Here is a 19,468-nt window from a genome sequence, read left to right on the forward strand (position 1 = left end):
TTCAGCTCCTAATTCACTCTCTAGACCTATTGATCCTTCTCATTTGTCAACAGCAAGCGGGAAGGATGCGATTCCTCAATGCCACATCATTCGCGCGCAGACCTCCTCTCCAAATCTGCACCCCCAGAGCCGCTGAGCAAGGCATCCGACCAAGTAAGGCACCTCTTTTCCAATATGAGCAATGCCTAGTTGCCGATCCGTTCACACTTGTCTACTTCAACTGTACTCCACGGCCCACTGCTCAAAACCTTAAAGATTGCTCAGAACGACGACTCCTGAGTCCTAGAACCCCTTCACGTAGCAGCAAAAACGTACACGCACAGATCAAATATTCAGCATCATACCTCTAATTCTAGAACCCTACAACCTAGCCCTCCCCCCCTTCCGCTCCATTCGAACCCACCACCCAAACGCCGCCGCCGCCATCCCCACCGCCACCGCGCTCCCAGCGGCCAGCCACCCAAACTGCGCTGGCGCGCTCCAGATCGCGGTCCCGATGTTATGGCTCAGACCGAACACGCTGACGAAAGCGACCTCCGTCCCCGCAAAGCTGGAGCATTGGTGCGCTGGCACACGGGCTTGCGCGAGTTGCTGGGTCGAGAGCTGGAGGAGGCCGCGGCCGAGGCGCGAGGCGGAGAGGAGGAGGACGATGGAGAGGGATATGAAGGGATGGGCTGTCAGGGAGGGCGAGTCTGTGGATGGGGGGATGGGGTAGGTGAGGTGGTGGATTAGATAGGCGAAGAGGGGGACGGTGGGGGTCTGGGGTTGTTAGCGGTGTTTTGGCCAGGAGCTGTTGGGGAGGGAGTGGTACTAAGGTTAACGCCATTGAGAGGATACCACAGAGACCGAGCCGCGTTATCCCCTTGTTGATATCCGGCCCCGCTTTATGGTGATTGAGAGAGTCATCGGGGTCCACGTCTGACTCCACGTCTTCTTCTTCGACGGAGGAGTCGGATGCGTCGTCTTTGGAAGACACGCGGAGCAACTTATGTGACGCTGGCGAGGCTATAGGCGATAATTTCCGGACGGCGAAGGGCGCGACAAATGTACTACCGACTTCGAAAATGGCACTGGCTGCTTCGGCGACGGTCACTACTTTCATGGAGTAGCCAGAATTCAAGAGAAACACGATCACACTGCCGCTCACGGACAGCACGGAAGCGTGCGTCATGCACATTGCTATCGTTGAGATCCAGACTTCGGTGGAAAAGAAAAGGCGCAGGCTAGGGATGTACCCATGCCACCATGCTTGGACGCTTTCAATCCAGAGAGCCAAGAACGTGTTCCCGCGCTGGGAAGGATATGCGTGACTGATAGGGTCGCCGTTGCAGTCGTATTCTGCGATCACGGGCAGTTTTGGTTCCCGCAGGGTATGGCACTGGCTCCAAAGCCACTGGGCTGTCCAGAACTCTAGCCACAGGCTTAGTATATTCGCCAACGCGATTCCTACCACTCCATATCGGATCGATGGGACGATGGAAAGAAAGCCTGAGACGACGATGGGAGCGAGCACTTTGCAGATCATGTCGATTCGTGCCATCGTGGCATTGACCTGCGTAAGAGTGAAGTGGATAGCGCCCGTCTCGGGCGCGAGTACAGGCACCCAGTCGCGCTCCATCGAGATTACATTTGCCTTTCGGGAGAGGGTTTCTATGATACCGAGGCCTAGGCCAAAGGCGAAGACGATGTGTTTTGGTGCTCCTCGTAGTTCAAAGGAGGAGTCCTGATCTAGGGGAGAACTTCGCCCGTGGATTTTCGTGCTGGGCCCGCCGACTATCAAGAACCAACCAAAGCAGGAGACGATAATGGTGGATCTGTTGATGATGATGGTCGCTAGGAGTGTTCTCAAACGCGATGGGGCGTGGTCGATCCATTTTCCAACGGCCGAAGCGAAGAGGATGGCAGCGAGACTTATAGTAATACCACTGTTTTTCGACATTAGATACTCCCAAATGGGCTTTTTGATTGAAAGATGTGAAGATACAGAGCTTACACGAAAGATGTAGCCCGAAAACCGCCCGGATATGCAGCGGCTGTGAACAGAATCTAGTTGAGGGAAATTAGACAAGCTTGGGGATGTGGGCGTCAATGGAAACGAACAGCAGCAAACTCATAAGACCTCGCATTCCATGCTGATAGTAAATGGCATAGGTACAAAATGTAGCCTTGTTTCTGACTCAGCTCAGGGGTGCCATCGTGTGCGATTTCTGCCGACTGCCGGTCTGGCATCTTACGAAAGGGCACACTACAAGAGAAGAAGACAAAGTGACGACTGATGAAACAGAAGGAAAGGCATCATGGACTTTGGTGCATATCCTAAGGTTATGGCCCCTAGTAGTGGCTACTCAGTAAGCTGAAGGCTGAGAAACCTGGGGCGGAAATCTAGTCTCGGCGGCGCAAAGCAGTGCTTATGCTGCTTGGACATTCCGTCGCTCCTATGGATGCTTAGTGCATAATGGCGTTTTAGAATCCTACTAGTAGCTGAAACTGTTTCGTGGATGACGTGTTGCATTGATATCGTGAGAAGCTGAAGCCTTGTCCATTCGCTCGTTAACTTGCGTCTGTAAGGAACATGATGGCGATGGCCATTCATCAGTGCATCGATTCGTGACCTCTATGCGTGCTTCCCGTCGATACGTTGAAGCCGTTAAGGCTGTGTATAGATTGAGAGGTCCGTACAGGCTTTGAAATGCCTGCCTTCTGCTGTTGGCTGCTCTTGATTAGCCTTCCAAGAATGGAAAATGCTTCGCGATGCTATTTGCGGAACTGCGATTTTCGGAGTCGGTATTTCGACCGTGTCAAAAGGATCCTTTCTTTTGAGTGCTGGGCCTTCGAGGATCTCTAGGCCTTGGCGAGGAGGTGTAAAATGAACAAGCGGTTAGAACACTTGAAACCCCACGTTTCCGACGCCACATTTTGTGGCTATGCATGTGGCTATGCGATCATCGAGATGCATCCCGATCCCTGGGGGTGGAGGTTGGAAAGTGGGAATGAGAACGAGGCTTGGCTCTGGCTTGGCCTTCATCACTTCTCTGGGCACAACAAGCTGCCGACAGCAAGCTTCCAGGTCACACAATCCTTTGAAGGCAATAAATACCGACCTTGCCGCTCTTTTTGCACCACCTCTACCAAACCTCTCTACGACCTCATCAACCTCAAAGCACTTCATCAACCAAAACCACCACCACTCAACCAATCACAATCACCATGGGTCTTATGTGGACTAAAGGGTTTGGCGGCCGACACGCCGGTAAGCTTTTAGCACCCTACTTCGCCCTCAATAGCTTCTAACATCGTCATAGGCGGAGGAATCATCGTCGACAGGCATGGCGCTCGCCGCGCACCTTTCAGATTCTCCCTTGGCAGATTCAGCTGCTTCCGCTAGGGTCTCATACTGCAGAAAACAAGATCAAACGGCAGAAAGCACTTGTCAGGCATACTATTTTCCCTGGAATCAAGAAGAGGAAGAGGTCGAAAACGCCTCCTGAAGAGATCACTTCGAGCGATGAAGCAAGATATGTTGAGCAAGAGGAGAGAGCAACGAAGCGTATGGCAGACAACGATCTAGATTACGAGAATATATGAATCAAAAACTCATCAGAGTAAAAGCACTGAAGGCTCAATACTGGTGAGAGATCTCCGTTGTAGCTGCATAGTGATACGTAGCACGAGGGGTTACCTTATAGCCCTCTTTCCTGTAGCTACTCGTCACCTTTCTTACGCGACGACCAAGCCTGTCTCGACTTTACCTAGTCAACACCCACTCTATCTATCTCTCCCGCCGCCGCCCTCGCCTGGATCACATCCACACCATCAAGGCTCGTTTAAGTTGGTGAACTATGGACACGGGTCTATCGTCCTGTGGGCGTCGAGAACTGATTGTTAACGTCGCCTTCCTCTTTTTCATGGAGGCAACGCTCCGACGCGAAATTCTGGAGATCTCTGGACTATCTCTTCTCTGACCACATAATTTCAGAAGCCGGCGGTCGTCTCTCGTTGTCCAAGGCTTTCCGTGATTGGCCGGCCGATCCTTCCCCTAACGTCAGGGTCAGGCAGAGATCGATCTTTGACAAAGTAGAATTCGTACCTTCTGCTAGCCAGAGTGACTATGGGCTGTTTTCTGAAGACTCAATGTGGGCGAGGCCGTTGTGAAAGACCTGACGATTGAAGTGGCTTTTAGACCTAGTAAAGGTCGCAATCCTTCCATGTTATTCCGGTAGGGTTTGCAGATAACGATCGATCTGCCCCCCAAGAAATCGCGGCAGATAGTAGATATATCCGCATAGGCACGACTAAAGAGAGTCCTTCAGCTGTTTCGAAGGGGTTCTGATGTACTGTGACGATTGGGCGATAAAACGAAACCAGTCTCAGTGACGACGCTTGTTAGCCAGACAATACGCGAACAGTCACCATGCCTGTAGTTGACGTGTCTACCAATTAGGTCTGCTGTTGCTAGCCTTGGCGTGTCGCTGTGGTTGAGCCTTCGCTTTTCACCAAACAAGAGGTGTCACAACGGATACAGTGCACTCGATGCATTGTTTGTGACCTATGTTTCGAACACGGACAAAGATGCCGCGCTGACTAGACGGCAGCCTTCTAACTCTGCCTGAATGGCGAGGGGAAGATGTAGAGATAGCTTTGGCACCGACGAACCCGCCTCTGCCTCTGCCACAGGACTCTTGCGCTTACGACCACGTTTTACCTTGCCTGCGGTGGCTTTCTCTTTGCATCACGCTTCGATCGTGCCTCCTCAAGGTCCTTATAGCTCGATTCGGTCGATCGGCGGACTTTGGCTTCGATGTTTATTTTGGATAAGCATCGATTTCGAGTAAGGTCTCATTTCGCTTAGCTACCTAGCATTCGACTCGGCACTTTCATGCAGTGATCTGAGCCGGCCGTACCGGTACCGTCCCGTCCCGTACTCCCCACTCCAATGCACTCCTTCCGAGAACGCCCCATGCTCCACCAAGCCCTACTTCAGAGTCTAGCGTCACACGGAAGCTACGTAGTTCCTGTTTCGGATCTCGCCTGGAAATTTGAAGAAGTCGAGTGGCATTGAGGTGGGAGTCCCCAAGCTTCGGTGAGACTGGAGGGGGTGGAGGAGCCGCTAAGCTGAATGAGGCCTAGCTCCTTGAGAGAACGCACTTGAGAGTCCGGCATCACACGGAAGTTACGAAGCGAGAGATATCTACTTAGCATCGCCCGCATATCCATCCTCTGCGGCACAGTGATGGCACCATTTAGTGCTATGTGGCAAAGTACGATTGGCGCAACGTTTCTATGTTGCTGAGCAGTTAAGGTGGGCACGCCGCATGTAGCAAAGCGGGTGCAAGAAAGGCGTAGCTTTGTGCATTGCATTGCACGTTTAGCTGAATCGAGATTGCGTTTCCACTCGTCGTCAGCACGCGACTCAGATCACACCTGTGACACTAAACACCTTAAAGAGCACCTGTCACTTGAGGTCCTCTGTTTGCCTTCCGCGGACTGCAGTACAGTACATTTGCCAGCCTTTTACTGGCTAGGGAGCACCGTGTCCCGCTTTTCAGCGCTTTGACACGTTACTGCCTGGTGAGTTGACATCGAGATAGGGCACGCCCTGGCCTAGTAACAATCCACCACGTCTCCAAGGTTATGTGGAATGGCAACTATTGGTTCCCAGCGCGGGGTAAAGGATTATCGATGCGGCCCACCGGATCGTTGTTGCCTAAGCTCCCGTTGCAATCGACCTCTGTAGTTGGAGTGACATGCATCAGTTCATGTACGTGTATGCCTCCCGTATCCGCGCAACCACTAATTCGCGCTGGCACCCCCACTCTTCTCCTCTTAATTGCTCCTGTAAGCCACATTTGAAGAATTGTTGATAACAATACGTGATGGCCAGTCACGACAGATGCTTCCTGCATAATCGAAGCATCAGCGCACTCCTAATTGGTGACTGATATTTGTCCGCGGCGTCTGCGGCAAAGGGCATCGGTGAGCAGAGGAGGAGGTCCACAGAGCAACTTTACTGGTTCCGAGAGCACAGCAGGCTTGCGTATCTCTTGAGCCTCAAAGTCTGTTCAATACTCGCGGGTTTTTAAAGCCATTGCTAGGACGGACTTATCCTTGCTGGTGGTCAGAAGCGACAATGTCTACGGCGCTGAAGCAAACGTCTGCCCAAGCCGGCTCGGCCATCAATGGCATCACATCCCTGTCTGGCTCCCTCAGTATAGCCCAAGATTTCAAAGCTGCGATCGACTTTCTTACCTCAAACGACGGGTTCCAGGCATTCTCCCACTTGATTGATCAGGTCCCCCAATTAAAGAAAGAAATTGGAGCGAAGGAAAATGAACTCGAGGAGCTGAAGACACATTTGAAAACCCAAACGGAAAACCACTCTACGCAACAGCAGAATGCGTTGTCAACTTACAACAAGATGTACGACAAGTTCAAGGACGAAAATGCCGCACTCCAAAATAAGATTTTTCAGCTACAAACCGAGGTAAAGGGCAAAGAAGGGGAGAACGCCGAACTCAAAACTGCGCGGGATGATGCCATTGCAAAAGGCAGGAAGCTCAAAGTTGAGCACGATACAAAGACATCCAGATTGAAGGAGAGAGAGCAGGAAATTGGAGACCTGAAAAATCAGCTACAGAAATCGAAGGCAAATGCAGTCGAGACCTCCAAGAAACTGAGCGACTCCCAGAATCGGGTAGCTGAGCTGGAAGGGCTACTAAAGGAGTCTACGCGTCAGCATGAAGTTCTTCAGAATAAGTTCAAAGATACGGATGAAAGTCTAAAGGAATTACTCAGCTACTCTGCACCTCTACATGACATAAATCTGCCAACTATGTAAGCAACTTGAGATCTGCGGCAACTTCGATAGCTGACAATGTTGCTCTAGGGCGAGCGAATTGGAGAACTTGTGGAATTCGGCAACTTTGTTTGTAGCAAAATTTCTCAGACAGGATCTCCCAGATCATATGCTCCAGGTGCGCCTATCCAACCCTCTCTCTCACATCTAAGTTCTCATCTGGTGTACAGCAACATTGGACCAAGTTGCACAAAAACACAATCTTCAACCACCGAATACCACTACCCACATCAAATTCCGACATTGCGAAAGAGATGCGGATCGCAACAGCCCTCGGAAACCTTGCGAGGCTGGTTAATAAGCATATATTTCAGCCCGTATATCTATTGGACGGCAGCAATAGCAGCGATAGAATCCGAACGGTTCTAAACCGCCAAGCGGTTATCGAAACCAAGAAAGAGACTTTTGCTCGAGGTATACTTATGTCAATGTTTCCTGAGGAGCAAGAGGGGGAAGCAAGACACAGGATATACTCAGTTGTGGATGACTTGACTAACAAAGTCGGTATCTGCGATATCATAGCCCCGGATATTGTTGGGATGTTCGAAAAGGAGCTAGAAAGCTTCTTAGAGCAAGCAAATGGGACTTGGCGGTCCGCCCAGTACGGCAAGCAAAGGCTTGAACCCACTTTCCAGTACACCCATGAGCTTGGCCACCAGTGGAAGATATTCGAATTTCAGGTTGCAGATCGCAAGGAAGGAGAGCAGACTGTCTCGCCAGTCAATGCTGACCATGTAGAGGACGAGCCGTACCTCATATTCCCGCGGGTTTATTCCATGGCAAGCGTGGTCCAGCCGATCACCGCCGGTACTATTCTCACAAAGGCTCAGCTTCGCACCGCCGCACAGGAAGTGCACGAAAATACGTTGAATACCCCATTTATACAACCAGCCTTAGGGCGTCGCCGTACCAGGCCAGGCCGAACCATGTCAATGAGCGTTGAAGGTGCTCGAGGTGGAACCGTGGAGACGCCTTTTTTATCCAAAGCGGTTGCATCAGCCTCTTAATGAAGCGAGTGAAACTTCATTTGATTCGCAAGAGAACGGTTAGTCAAGCAGAGATATAGGGGGAATTTGTTCTGGCGAACATGAGGTTTTTGTAAGGATAGTCCTCGGGATTAGGGTTCTTGATACAGATATCCAAAAATTTGGAAACGTAGACTGAATCTATGCTTGCTCTGTTGGAGTTTTTACGCACTATCTTCGCAGAAAACTGATGCTGTTGCAACGCGCTTGTGAGCAAAACATGCAACGCGAACCTACTACTTCTTCCACGATTGATCTGCTCACACGATTGATCTGCTCACACGATTGATCTGCTCACACGATTGATCTGCTCACACGATTCCCCGGCTTGCACGATTCCCTAGCTTACCCTAGTGCCGGAAGATATCCCGTCTATTAGTAATGAAGATCTTTGCTACGCGATGAGCTCATCATGGTGCCGTGAGCTGATAATCTCGGCGAGCTTCGCGGGGTTGCTGTTGGCGACCTTGCTGTTGGCAGCAAACTCGGTGTCGGTGACTTGTGCGTCGGTAGCTTGTGACTTCATGATCCATCTGCGCCTTGTGGGCTGGCAATCGTGAGGTAGGTGTTGTGGGAGGGTCGTGAGAGCGGGAGAATCGTGCAAACAGGATCCTATGTCGTGATTGAATTGTTCGCATGATTAAACTGTCCGCCCCGCTTGAACTGTCCAATTACGCTAACCCAGTAAAGATGCCTAATGGAGAGCCTATCGCCCTTGGTGCTATAGAATGAGAGTGAGTAAGGCTTCGTCGTACGTAAGTACGCTGCTCGCTGTAATTTGAACCTCAGAGTCGCTGGGGCGATAGAAAGGACAAGCGCAGTTAGGATCATGTTAGAGCCGAAATACTCTTGCTTGAAAAGATACGTTCTGACGCTTGTTTGCATGCCGCCCTGAGCTTTATAATGTCAATGTTGACCTCTTGTGCCTGGTTCTCACATCCGTCCTGCGCAGCTCGCAATGTTTCAACTTGTGTATTATTTTAAGCTTGTACTGCGTCTTGCGGCTCGTCTTGTGTTGTGAATTGTCTTGTTGTCACTCCTGTCCAATCCGCTCGCTTTCTCTTCCATCATACCCGCCACCTCGCCCCTCTTCCCCATCAGGCGGTAGTATGTCGTCTTGCAAGAGCTGCATCTGTCGAATGATATTGTGTAAGGTGTGGGATAAAGCTGCTTTAAGTTCGAAGGAAGGTTTGAGGAGTGTTTGAGCGCGTTCGGTTTTGGTACGAATTCTTTCGACCCAGCAACTGCTTAAACATGCTGGTGACATTCAGTCCAGTTACTCGCTCAAGGACGCCAGAGAACGGCGTGACATTGTATCAATATCTATTCAATCGCCATCATTAGCTGCCATTCCATCATTCCTCAAGCACACGCACGTATCTTGTCTAGTCTCGTCTGTTGGCAGAGGCGAGGTGTATCAACGAATCTTGAAGGCAGTGTGATATGCGGATGTTCTTTCAGAGGAAGCTAACGGAGGTAGTCGTGGAGGACTAGTTGGGGTCTGAGGTTTTTGGGAAGGCTCAGTTGACTCGCAACCGCGCCTGAAGACGTCGCGGATGTAGCTGTCACTTCCGGGGCGTAGAAGACGTCGCTAGTGCCCATTGCTTGGTCGAGTTTGGGCTAGAAGAAGCCGATTTCTGCGGAAGCCTCCGCCAGCCCGTTCGCGAAGCTGGTCGACGCTACTATGGCCCCGCCGGGAGTCACTCTGGAAGCAGAGATACGCCGGCGTAATAGAGCCATCCAAGCCGTCACGGAATATTGTGGGGTTGAGGAGGGCGGAATGCACCCCACTCGAGCAAAGCGACGGAGCGTAAACGTTACCCCGCCGGCTAAGAGCCAAATAGAGCTTGACGAAGAAGCATTCGAGGCAGCCAAGGTGTCTGTGTACAAGGAAACGAGGCCGAGGATATGTTTCGTTTGCCTGGGTAACGAAAATCTGCCGACAGAACTGCGCACATACTCGTTTCATACCTCTGGCGATCTCAGCAAACATTTCAAGAGAAAGCACCTAGCAAATGCTGGGAAAGGAGAATCTATCAGATGCAATCTGTCAGGTCGACTTGGACAACAAGATGCACTGGCAACGACATGCTCATGAGGTCCACGGTACTGTCCCGTTGGGCGCTACATAAATCTGCGTCGAACAGGACTACAGCGCTCCAGCTTGCACAAGAAGTGCCAAGGAATGGATTTACGCGTCACTCTGCCAAAGCAATGTCCAGGACTCTGATGGTTGGGTTTTCTAGACACGATGAAAGAGAATACGGCTAATGACTGTCTAGGACTCGTCTCAAAATCAGCATAGCGATGGAGGAAGTTCAGACAACGATATACAAATGGAGCCATCCCAAAGTCTAGTTGCATTATCATACGACAGCTCGTCTCGAGAGCGAAGGTACGAGATATCTCAGGGAAAGTGGTAACGGCTTACTTCACTAACCGCGGAAATAGTTAAGAGACAAGCCAGAACGGTTTTTAATACTCTTTACATCACAATATTAAGCTACTAGTACTACCTTTCTTATATATATCTAATAATTCAGCGGGCAGACTTAGCTTTAACAGTGCTTCTTATTAGATAACTAAACAGGAACTTCTAGCGATTAAATATAAGCCACAATAAATCTTTAGCCGGGGAAAGATAGATATTAACTTAATACTACTGGGGTTTATAAACGCCTATAATAGATAGACAGCCCTAATCTAGTTATCGCGTATAGTTAATAATATTTTAGGAAACCGCCCTCTACCGGTTTAACTTGTGTTCGCGATCCTGCTTATAAAGATTATAAAGGTTTTTTGCCTAATATACTAATAAAAAGATATATTATTAATATATACCTACCTCATCAGACTCACGTCCTCGTCGGAGCTGGACAGTGCTCAGTGCAGACCAGAAGAATAACAGCGATGCTGCGAATTATGGCGCTGACCACCCAGACAACTATACGGGCGAAGAGGACGAGAACGAGGATAGAGATGAAGACACAGCAAAACACAAGCCTTATGCTATGGGCCCTGGTCCAAGGTTCAACAGAGGCGATATGCGCTTTCGCCAACGAACGCGTGTACAGTGGTTGGAGTCGGACGACCTGCGGTTACTTGCGTACAGGAACATGGCCATGGAGTGGAAGGATATATTCAAACACTTCCCAGATCGGACCCCAGGTGCAGTACGGACGCGCTGTCACATGCTGCAAGGGAAATGACCCATCGCTAGGACAAAATCGATATATGTACCCTATCCATCCAACTAGGCGATGCTGCCTAAATCACGTTACATTATACTGCTATTGCTCGGCCGCATCGCATTGGACCTGCTTCTACAATTTTTGGGTGCTGGTTCCGGCTCCATTTTCGCAGGCCCTAGGGCGATTCGTCGCGCGTTGTAATCTTGATATCAAGGGGTGACGTCGCCATGTCGGAGGGTTTGGATGAGGTGCTACTCGCCGGGAGATACCTCTAGAGAGCTCAAGTACTTACATCCCCAAAAGTAGTTAAACTGCTACGCTCGCCACGTCAAACACACCTCCATTTTTGTACGCAAGAGACGCTCGAAACCTCCCCATCATCACCATGATAGCCGTCCGGCGACAGCAACCCTAACAGAGAACCATGTATTTTCCGCGAGCGCGCCCGAGTTAAGCCTTTAATACCCCCGAACTCCAACACTGGAAGGACGTGAAAGTCAGGAGAGTGAGTCGCTCAACGCATCGATCGCCTGTACCTTTAGGAACGCTCTGCCTCTTGAACAGCGTTTGTCTCACGAGACCACTCCGGGGACCTGTAACGTACGCTTCGTTGAGGAGATCCTGATGTCGAGGGACAGCTTTCTGGTGTCAAGACACGGCAGGCGCGGAGCTGCCTCGACGAAGCTCTTGGTGGCCTTCTACAACTAGGTCGGTCGCAGACGTCAGCCAGCCGACGGGATAACCACGGGTCGAGTCGCCTGTGGAGTCGCATTTGGATCAGCGCCATCTACAGCGTTCCTTTCCAAATGCCGCGAGACAACAGGCTTGGGCCGGTTGCGCCGCTGTGCTGGAGCCTTGTTCAGCGCCCCACCACTTTCTGTCTCCATGCTTGTATTCATTTGTGTAGCCCTCGGTGTAGATCAGGTTCGAGTCTGGAACTGCGAGTCAGAAGTATTTCTACGCGCGGTTGTCTGTAGGCGCTTTCAGGGCAGGACCGTTTGGCGGCAGACTCATCTCAGCGGGGGCGGAGCGTGTGCGCTTCGAAGCGCGAGCGACGGGACGAAGGAGGATAAGGGCGTTGTTTTGCTCGGCTTGGCGAGGTAGTCTGCAGATACGTTTGGCAGAAAGGGGGTTCGTGTGCGCCGCCGGCGCCAAAGATGTCGTCTAACTAGGCGTCGGCAGGACTCATGGCGTCGGGAAAGGCTAAAAAGGCAATGCAAAAAAAACCTAGAGGCGACAAGAATCAAATGATAGCACGGTGGAGCATGCAAGAAGGCGACATTTGGGTCGCAAAGTCCCACTGCTGAGTCAGCAGGAGGTTAGGCTTAGAGTAGATTAGCGCCATTCAGCAACCTTAAATATTTTAAGGTTGCGGTGTGGCTGGAGAAGGCTAACATTAGTCTAGCCTCTACATTAACTGTTAACGGAGTACGTATTCTTAGCCACCTACGAACTAGACCGCCTACGGAGTATGGTACGGCTAGCTCGGCTACCTTAATATAGAACACGATTCCTATACTTAGCCCTTACAGTTCTACGGTACAGCTTAGTAAGCCTCCACACACACACAGAGTATATATACGGCGTACGTAGCGTAGATAGATGCTCATCGAATACATTACTTACCTCGTTCAATGCATTGTTTCACCTCCATCCTCGACTGTGGGCAGCAGCATTCACTTATTCCTTGCCAGAGCAATCACAGCATGGCATCTGTCACAATCTTTTTCTCTGGATATAGAAGTCATCACGGGCTCGTGCACGCTACGGGCTCGTGCACGCTTTGATCACGCATCACCACCAACTTCAAAACCTCACAACTCAATCAAATATGAATGGATTTCTACCAAATTGAAATACAAGAGCCTTTTGGTGTTTCACTTTCATTCTATAACCACCACGGAGTCGTCGTGCCATTTGGGGGGGTTGCGCATTCGCTGAGGCCGGCCAGAGGTCGCCTTCACAACCCCATCCTCCCCCTCGCACTCCTGCTCAGCAGAAGGCTCCTCAGGAATAGTGAATACAACCGTCTTAGCCTTCTGCTTCTGCTGCATCAACTTGCTCTCCTCTTTGAGCTGCTTGTTGAACTCACGTGCATAATGAGCCTCATCTGCAGCGCGCTTCTTCTCGCCCTCAGCATCTAGCTGATGCTTTTTCTTAGTAGCTTTGCTAGCCTTCGTCATTTCCTTAATTCTTTGCTTGTCATCCTTTGCTAGCTTCCTGCGCACCTTATCCTCTGCCTTGCGAGCAATATCAGCTTCCTTAGCATCCTCCTTCTCTTGGTGGAGCTCACGTGCCTGCCGCACCTTATTAGGTAAATAGATAATAGCTCTACCACCATCATTGGAGGCTAGAATCTGAAAGAGATTCTTCTGCCTCTTCCTCTTCCTCTGTTCTATCTTAAACGCTTCCTGGTAGCCTTGAATACGGCTTTAAAGAAGTAAATTAGTCGCCATAAGCTTATAAATATCCCGGGTAAGAGCCCTTACTCGTCTATCGGTCTTGGATCGAACTACGTCCTCTACCACCTCTTTTAGCCGGGTTTCTATCTTCTTCCAATCACCAGCTATAAGAATTAAGTTTGTGGAGTTGCTAGAGGATGGTCTCTTTTCATCTTCTTCCTTCTTGATGTTAAATTGGTCCAATACTGCATTAGGATCTCAGGGGTGTATACCAGTCCTTTTCCACCCACTAGCTATATTCTTTGGTGTTATAGCCTTCTCCCATGCTATCCAAAACGTCCTAAAGAAGTCCCTTTTTATAAAGCGTGAGAATCCTTCAGAATTTAAAATAAACCGGTTTAATTTGGTTAAGTAGTAAATGGCCAGAGGAGAGAAGAGAGAGACGTCCAGAGGCTGAAGCCGGTAAGTTAAATAAGGAGGATAGATAGCCAGGAGAATCTTATTCTTATAACAGTACTTAATAAACTTCATATTCACGTGAGAACCGTGCCCATCGATAATAAGAAGCCTCCAATCTCTCCTAGCCTTTTCCTTTGTCTCTCTATTAAAGATCTTTAACCACTAAAGGCCGAGGTTGTTATTAGTCCATCCAGAAGGTGTTAATATAAAGAAGCAGCTATATTCGTCGGGGTCGAAATCCTCCAGCCATGTGTCCTGGACGTTGTTCGTTATAGCTTGATAGATGAGCGTTGGAGAGAGTGCCGTACGGTCTGCGCAGATGGCTGCTACTACTGTAATCCACTCTCTATTTCCATCCTGGATAACATTGCGCATTCTTCCTAACTCAAAGGCATTCCTGCTGAAGATCCTCCTCTTCTTCTTCATCTAACCGATAAGAAAGCCCTTCTCATCCATTTCCTGGCTGTATATTGTATTCCTGCATCTTTCGTCCTAAGAGTTCAAAGTAGAGGCTGTAATACAGCGCTGAATCAGCTCTCTTCCTTAATTTATCGATGGGAAGGAGGTATCCTGATCTGAGGTGTTTTGAATGCTGTTTGACCCAGCGCGAAGCCCAGTTGATTCCTGGCATAATCCCAGCCATTGCTGAGGCTAGATTTCGCACCATTTGATGCGTAGGAGGAAGCCCCCTTTCAGATAGGTTGTTGATGTATTTAATAAGAGCCTTGGACTGCCCAGGGGTGAGAACCTGTTGAGAATTGTATCCATCTGCCTTGCTACCAGTTTTCCCACGGAAGCGCTTGGAGAGGGTGCTTCTGTCAACCCCATGCTTGTCGGCCATGGCCTTGATGTTCGTTTTCTCTTGGAGGTGAAGCTCCGCGATTGCAGCTTCAATTTTATCCATTTTTAATAGAAATCTGTTGAAAATTGGTGGAGTTGTGGGGTGTGGAAGAATAAGCGGTGAGGGGTGAGAAGCGTGCACGAGCCCGTAGCGTGCACGAGCCCGTGATGACTTCTATAGGACCCGAGATCGCACCAGTTGACCAAATACACACGATCCATGAAAGGCTTAGTGTATAGCGGCAGGTCAAGTATGCGATTGTGCATACTATTGTTTCAAGCGGCTCCGCTACAACCCTTTGTTTCGCACCGCGCGCTATCCGTACAGCCTTTGCATCGGAGAGGGGCCAGGGAGGTCGTCCGGATCGGCATAGACAAAATCGTGGGCATTGATGGGTTCGAGAATGCCTTTTTAAAGTTGAAGGCATTCACCGATCGTGGTGACACGAACAACGACTTTCAAGACTTGGTGTTTCTCATATTTACATACGGGGATTGGCGTTCTCCTGGGGCAGCTTCACTGAATGAGTACTTAGTTTAGACACGTAGCAAAAGAGACATGCGAGAGCCATGTCTAGCTCGAGCCCCACGCCCCACCTAAGCCGGTTTTTGGACTTCCCGACCGAACCGCAGATGCGCCCTTCTGCTCCAACTGATCCACCTGAGTATCGGCAACGAGATACACATGGTGATAGATATGTCAAACACCGTTTCAACAAGTCTTCGGCCTGAAATTCTCCAGCGAGCCTCTTGTGGCGGCCATGCGACTCATCATATCATGCAACTTATTCAACTCTTTGAGGAGTATGGAATCATTTGCTGCTTGGTGGGAGTTTCGGCCCTCGTCTTTTAGGGAGCGGAACGTATGCACCATGTCAGTCTGCCGTACCCACCACGATTGCTTGACTAATGTCTAAGAGAATTGGGCGTTCCTTCGGTCCTTCGGATAGGCTCAAAGACGCTTCGGCCTGCTTTCTAGTGAATTCGCTTCCATGTACGCTCCCGCCCAGCATAGGCCATCGCAGGACAGCTTCGCTCTCGCACACCTATCCCTGATTCGACGGGAAACACGCAGACTTTCATTTCATTCTAGTTCCTTCATATGACGCACATATTCGATGTAGCGAATCTACAGGCTGACGAAGCTATGAGAAAAACAAAGGGGATAATGAGGCATAAGAAGTCTAGTTGTCGATCTGTTCTATATACCCATAGCGATCGCGACCCTGCTACGACTTACTAGAAAGCTCTCCTCGGATCTCTACTAGAACGTGGCTGTTAATAGAAAGGTGACATCGGCTTTGACTCTCAAGCCTGCGTCACCAATGCCTTTACGGTGTAACACTTGATATCACTTAAAAGAATTGAACATTACTGCAACTAGACATTCATTCTTAGAAGGGCCCACCATAACCTCCATATGAACCGACGCCACCTGGTCTCCTGCGTCGTTTATTGGGTATCTCCTTGAGCAGGGCCTTTAATACACCCCCAGCGTATGCAGACTCCTTAGGAAAGAATTTTCCAGTTTCAATAGTATAATCCTGTAACTCTTCCAGACTATCAAAAATTTCGACTTGCCCTCCTCTGGTATCCACTAAATCGACGAGGTTCACATACACACCCTGAACAGCCTGTCCGTTCAAAGTAGTTATTAGCTTCTATAAGAGTTGCAAGATGGAGTACGTACCCTCCGACATTCCCTAAGTCCTTTTGGTAACGGACTAATATTCAAAGCAACGCATAATCTGTGCCAGGAGTCAATGTCGTCAACATCTGTCCCATAAAGGGTGTTGAACGTGAGGACCATAGCAGTTTTGAAGTCCTCGTGAGCCGTCTTTTTTTCGTCGTCATCTCTGTCCCACTCAAAGAAGTCGCACATCCTATAGAATTCCTGCACAATTGGTCTCCCTTTGCGATAGCTGAAGTCCGGATACTGCGCGAAGAAGGTTTCCACGAGATTTAAGTCCACGGCTAGAGCTCTCCTGCGAGATTTTGGGGCCGTTTTCTTCTTGGAATATCGTTACTCGAGGTTTGATTAGGATTTGGGAACGGATACCTTTTTGTAACTCTGACTATGGCTCACTTGGTTCGATGAAAAATGTGGAAATTTGCAAGACTCTCCATAACTACACCGGCCAGATTCGGAAAACTGATAACATATCCCCACCTGTCGGCTCTTGATCCCATTCTGTTTCACAGACATAGTGAGTTTTGATCCATCTAATAAGTTCGAAGATATATCAGCTACAGGAATTCCGGGCTATGGTTTATATGCTGGCCGAGATAGCATGTGAAAGTAGTCCTGTGATCACTCGATTTTCAATTCGCAGGTTGATCGACGATAGCTTGCGACACTTCTAAATGCGCCTGGGACGTCCGGAACGATGCCGACACGTTGTGAGCTCCTTGCCAGGTCAGTCTTACTGATGTCTCCTCAAAAAAATTTCATGTACCGGCGACAAAGTCGTATGTACGTGGGCTTGCATGCTCTCTGTTTGATAATGTTTGGCTCGCCAGGGCAACGGCGGAGAGCACGCCGTGTGGTAGAAGCCCATTCTCCAATGTGCCGTCTCGCTGAATGACTTCTGTACACAGCATTGTTTGTTTTTTGGAGTAAGCTTGCATGCGCGATTTTTTATTGGAGGTTGCCTGGAGCCACTCTATGTCCACCATGTTAATAACATCTAGAAGCTGAAGAGTTAGCTTAGCAATCGTGCCGGACCATTACAAAGGGTAAGAGATCGTTCCACTATAAGGCAGGGATGCTGCAGTTAAAGTTCGCCATGGCTTAGGATCATTGGTCAATCAACACTGGGTCCGAGTAAGCCTATATTCTCTCACTCTTGATCGTTACCAATAACTCGTGAAGGGAATTGGCCTCCGGATTTCTAGTACGTCAACGATGTCTTATCTAAGATTTCCTCCATCACACCGCAGCAAAGGCTGCATTAGACGTCATTAATACGTCAGGACGTCGAGCCAACAGTCTGGGCAATGTTTCACAGCAGTGACAGTGAGCAACGACCGGAATTAAGGCCACGAGATCCAGGCAGGGGAGAGAAGCTTCTGTGATGATTGTTTGTCGCACTTTCCAAACTCGAGCGTGTTATGGATGCTATCCATGGCGAGTTGGGCTAGATTCAAAGCCTATTCTTTCACGACTAGCCTGTGGCAATATCCTCAGTAATCTTACATAAACTCAGAATTTCTGTGGAGCTTGCGAATTTATGTATCGTAAGACTATCTGAGCAAGATATGGTATGCGTGTAGGTCGACGGACGCGTGGATCCAAAAGAACTGCAAGGTAGTTCGATTAAGGTGAATAAGGTTCATTGTACAGGATGGGGCATCTTCGATAGCTTGCATCTGAGACGCCAATTATATCCAGTGGTTCTACAAGGGTGCCTGACCGGTCCTTTTGCTTTTACCAACGATTTTAAGAAGTATATAGTAGCCTAGGAACGAGGGTCTTGCGTGTTGAATATGTGGCCACTCCTAGAACGAATATTCCAAAGGACATCGAGTGCCATGCTTCAAAACGAAATGCTGGACGATGTAGACTGTAGCCTGTCACCAGGCACAGCAGCAGTCCAAACTCCCAATTCTATCGTCGAAGAGTACCTCCTTAGGCATGTGGCTGTGTTTAAAGAGCTTATGAAACTTAAACGGAGGGTAAGTTTGCCCGGAAACCAGACTGTTAGATCGTTATACAAGGATGCTAAGTGTCTTGACAGGGATGGGAGAATCCGAAAGGAGACGACTTTTTCAAAGAGCAACGCATCCGGGCTGATCATGCAGATGCCTCCGGTCAAAGTGTGTTTTATAACATGATGTGCCAAATTGGCGCTGAACTGAATAACAACACTTCGGCTTTACTCTTATCGTCCGCAATCGGCGGACGTCCCAGCGTCCTCGACCTCTGCATGGCACCTGGCGGCTTCACAGCCTCTGTGCTTAAAGAGAATCGCAGCGCGAGGGTGTGTGGAATCAGTTTGCCTCTCTCGCAAGGCGGCTATAAGATTTTGCTGCCTAATTGGCAAACGGACTCTAGAATCCAGGTATGCTTCCTGGATATCACGATGCTCGCGGCGGAGATGGGCATTACCGATATCCCAGCGGAGCACCCTGACGCCGCCAACTTCTTGTCAGATCGCCCGTTTCATGGCGAAAAATTCGACCTCATCTTTTGCGATGGGCAGGTTCTTCGAATGCATTCCAGGGCGGAGTATCGTGAGAGGCGCGAAGCTTGGCGGCTGTTGACTAGCTAACTCGTACTCGCATTACAGCGGATTAGAGTCAATGGGAAAATTGTCGCGCTACTGCACAGACTAGACGCTTGGGATACTGTCGCGCTGCTGCACACACTTAGCAAGTTCTCGTCACTGCAATTGTTTAAGCCAAGAAAGAAACACGCCATCAGATCGTCGTTTTACGTCGTCGCCGAACAGGTACAATCTCAGAGCGTGGATGCATTGCAAGCTGTGGCTACTTGGAAGAAGGAGTGGTACGTAGCAACTTTCGGAAGCGACGCTGGCCATTTGGAGGCCCGTTTGGGGCCATACAGTGACGTGGATGATGTGCTGTCGGATTTCGGTACTTAACTTATCAATCTCGGCCAGCCTGTATGGAGAATCCAGGGTGCCGCGCTTCGCAGAGCTTCGTTCCTCCCATAGTACGATAGAATAGCTTTAAGTT

The 19,468-nt window shown here is 49.5% G+C and overlaps 8 protein-coding genes across 8 annotated transcripts; 4 read left to right on the forward strand and 4 right to left on the reverse strand.

The window, feature by feature from the left end:
- Nucleotides 1–360: 360 nt before the first annotated feature.
- BDZ99DRAFT_573982 (uncharacterized protein) lies at nt 361–2,229 on the reverse strand (the record flags this gene model as incomplete). Its single annotated transcript, XM_033728337.1, has 4 exons — nt 361–759; nt 812–1,925; nt 1,994–2,046; nt 2,101–2,229. The coding sequence occupies 4 exons, from the start codon at nt 2,227–2,229 to the stop codon at nt 361–363; spliced, it is 1,695 nt and encodes a 564-aa protein (XP_033573436.1).
- A 715-nt stretch (nt 2,230–2,944) lies between these two features.
- On the forward strand, nt 2,945–3,835 carry BDZ99DRAFT_95544 (uncharacterized protein). The gene is made up of 2 exons (XM_033729067.1): nt 2,945–3,250; nt 3,303–3,835. Exons 1-2 carry the CDS (start codon nt 2,951–2,953, stop codon nt 3,486–3,488), a joined length of 486 nt encoding a protein of 161 aa, XP_033573437.1. The 5' UTR covers nt 2,945–2,950; the 3' UTR covers nt 3,489–3,835.
- A 2,952-nt stretch (nt 3,836–6,787) lies between these two features.
- BDZ99DRAFT_466046 (uncharacterized protein) lies at nt 6,788–7,561 on the forward strand. The gene is made up of 2 exons (XM_033720683.1): nt 6,788–7,407; nt 7,482–7,561. The coding sequence occupies exons 1-2, from the start codon at nt 7,108–7,110 to the stop codon at nt 7,497–7,499; spliced, it is 318 nt and encodes a 105-aa protein (XP_033573438.1). The 5' UTR covers nt 6,788–7,107; the 3' UTR covers nt 7,500–7,561.
- Nucleotides 7,562–9,163: 1,602 nt separating this feature from the next.
- BDZ99DRAFT_95771 (uncharacterized protein) lies at nt 9,164–10,435 on the forward strand. Its single transcript, XM_033729068.1, has 3 exons — nt 9,164–10,110; nt 10,161–10,273; nt 10,330–10,435. The coding sequence occupies exon 1, from the start codon at nt 9,563–9,565 to the stop codon at nt 9,974–9,976; it is 414 nt and encodes a 137-aa protein (XP_033573439.1). The 5' UTR covers nt 9,164–9,562; the 3' UTR covers nt 9,977–10,110; nt 10,161–10,273; nt 10,330–10,435.
- Nucleotides 10,436–12,952: 2,517 nt separating this feature from the next.
- On the reverse strand, nt 12,953–13,796 carry BDZ99DRAFT_479722 (uncharacterized protein; the record flags this gene model as incomplete). The annotated part of the gene is made up of 2 exons (XM_033722276.1): nt 12,953–13,499; nt 13,762–13,796. The coding sequence occupies 2 exons, from the start codon at nt 13,794–13,796 to the stop codon at nt 12,953–12,955; spliced, it is 582 nt and encodes a 193-aa protein (XP_033573440.1).
- A 697-nt stretch (nt 13,797–14,493) lies between these two features.
- BDZ99DRAFT_466053 (uncharacterized protein) lies at nt 14,494–14,890 on the reverse strand (the record flags this gene model as incomplete). The annotated part of the gene is made up of 2 exons (XM_033720684.1): nt 14,679–14,890; nt 14,494–14,619 (listed from the first exon to the last, which is right to left on the reverse strand). Coding segments are annotated over exons 1-2 (225 nt in total), but the record flags the coding sequence as incomplete, so codon positions are not given.
- A 1,259-nt stretch (nt 14,891–16,149) lies between these two features.
- Nucleotides 16,150–16,976, reverse strand: BDZ99DRAFT_501303 (uncharacterized protein; the record flags this gene model as incomplete). Its single annotated transcript, XM_033723798.1, has 3 exons — nt 16,150–16,404; nt 16,461–16,781; nt 16,857–16,976. The coding sequence occupies 3 exons, from the start codon at nt 16,974–16,976 to the stop codon at nt 16,165–16,167; spliced, it is 681 nt and encodes a 226-aa protein (XP_033573442.1). The 3' UTR covers nt 16,150–16,164.
- A 1,293-nt stretch (nt 16,977–18,269) lies between these two features.
- On the forward strand, nt 18,270–19,446 carry BDZ99DRAFT_510762 (uncharacterized protein; the record flags this gene model as incomplete). Its single annotated transcript, XM_033724490.1, has 4 exons — nt 18,270–18,445; nt 18,508–19,028; nt 19,068–19,350; nt 19,393–19,446. Exons 1-4 carry the CDS (start codon nt 18,302–18,304, stop codon nt 19,444–19,446), a joined length of 1,002 nt encoding a protein of 333 aa, XP_033573443.1. The 5' UTR covers nt 18,270–18,301.
- Between the last annotated feature and the right edge of the window lie 22 nt (nt 19,447–19,468).

Source organism: Mytilinidion resinicola (genome assembly GCF_010093595.1).
Source record: "Mytilinidion resinicola strain CBS 304.34 unplaced genomic scaffold BDZ99scaffold_16, whole genome shotgun sequence".
Classification (NCBI taxonomy): Eukaryota; Fungi; Ascomycota; class Dothideomycetes; order Mytilinidiales; family Mytilinidiaceae; genus Mytilinidion; species Mytilinidion resinicola.

Coding starts and splice junctions, on each gene's coding strand:
- BDZ99DRAFT_95544 (XM_033729067.1), top strand. CDS start 2,951: ATGCATCCCGATCCCTGGGGGTGGAGGTTGGAAAGTGGGAATGAGAAC. Junction 3,251..3,302: donor GTTTGGCGGCCGACACGCCG/GTAAGCTTTTAG, acceptor ACATCGTCATAG/GCGGAGGAATCATCGTCGAC.
- BDZ99DRAFT_466046 (XM_033720683.1), top strand. CDS start 7,108: ATGCGGATCGCAACAGCCCTCGGAAACCTTGCGAGGCTGGTTAATAAG.
- BDZ99DRAFT_95771 (XM_033729068.1), top strand. CDS start 9,563: ATGGCCCCGCCGGGAGTCACTCTGGAAGCAGAGATACGCCGGCGTAAT.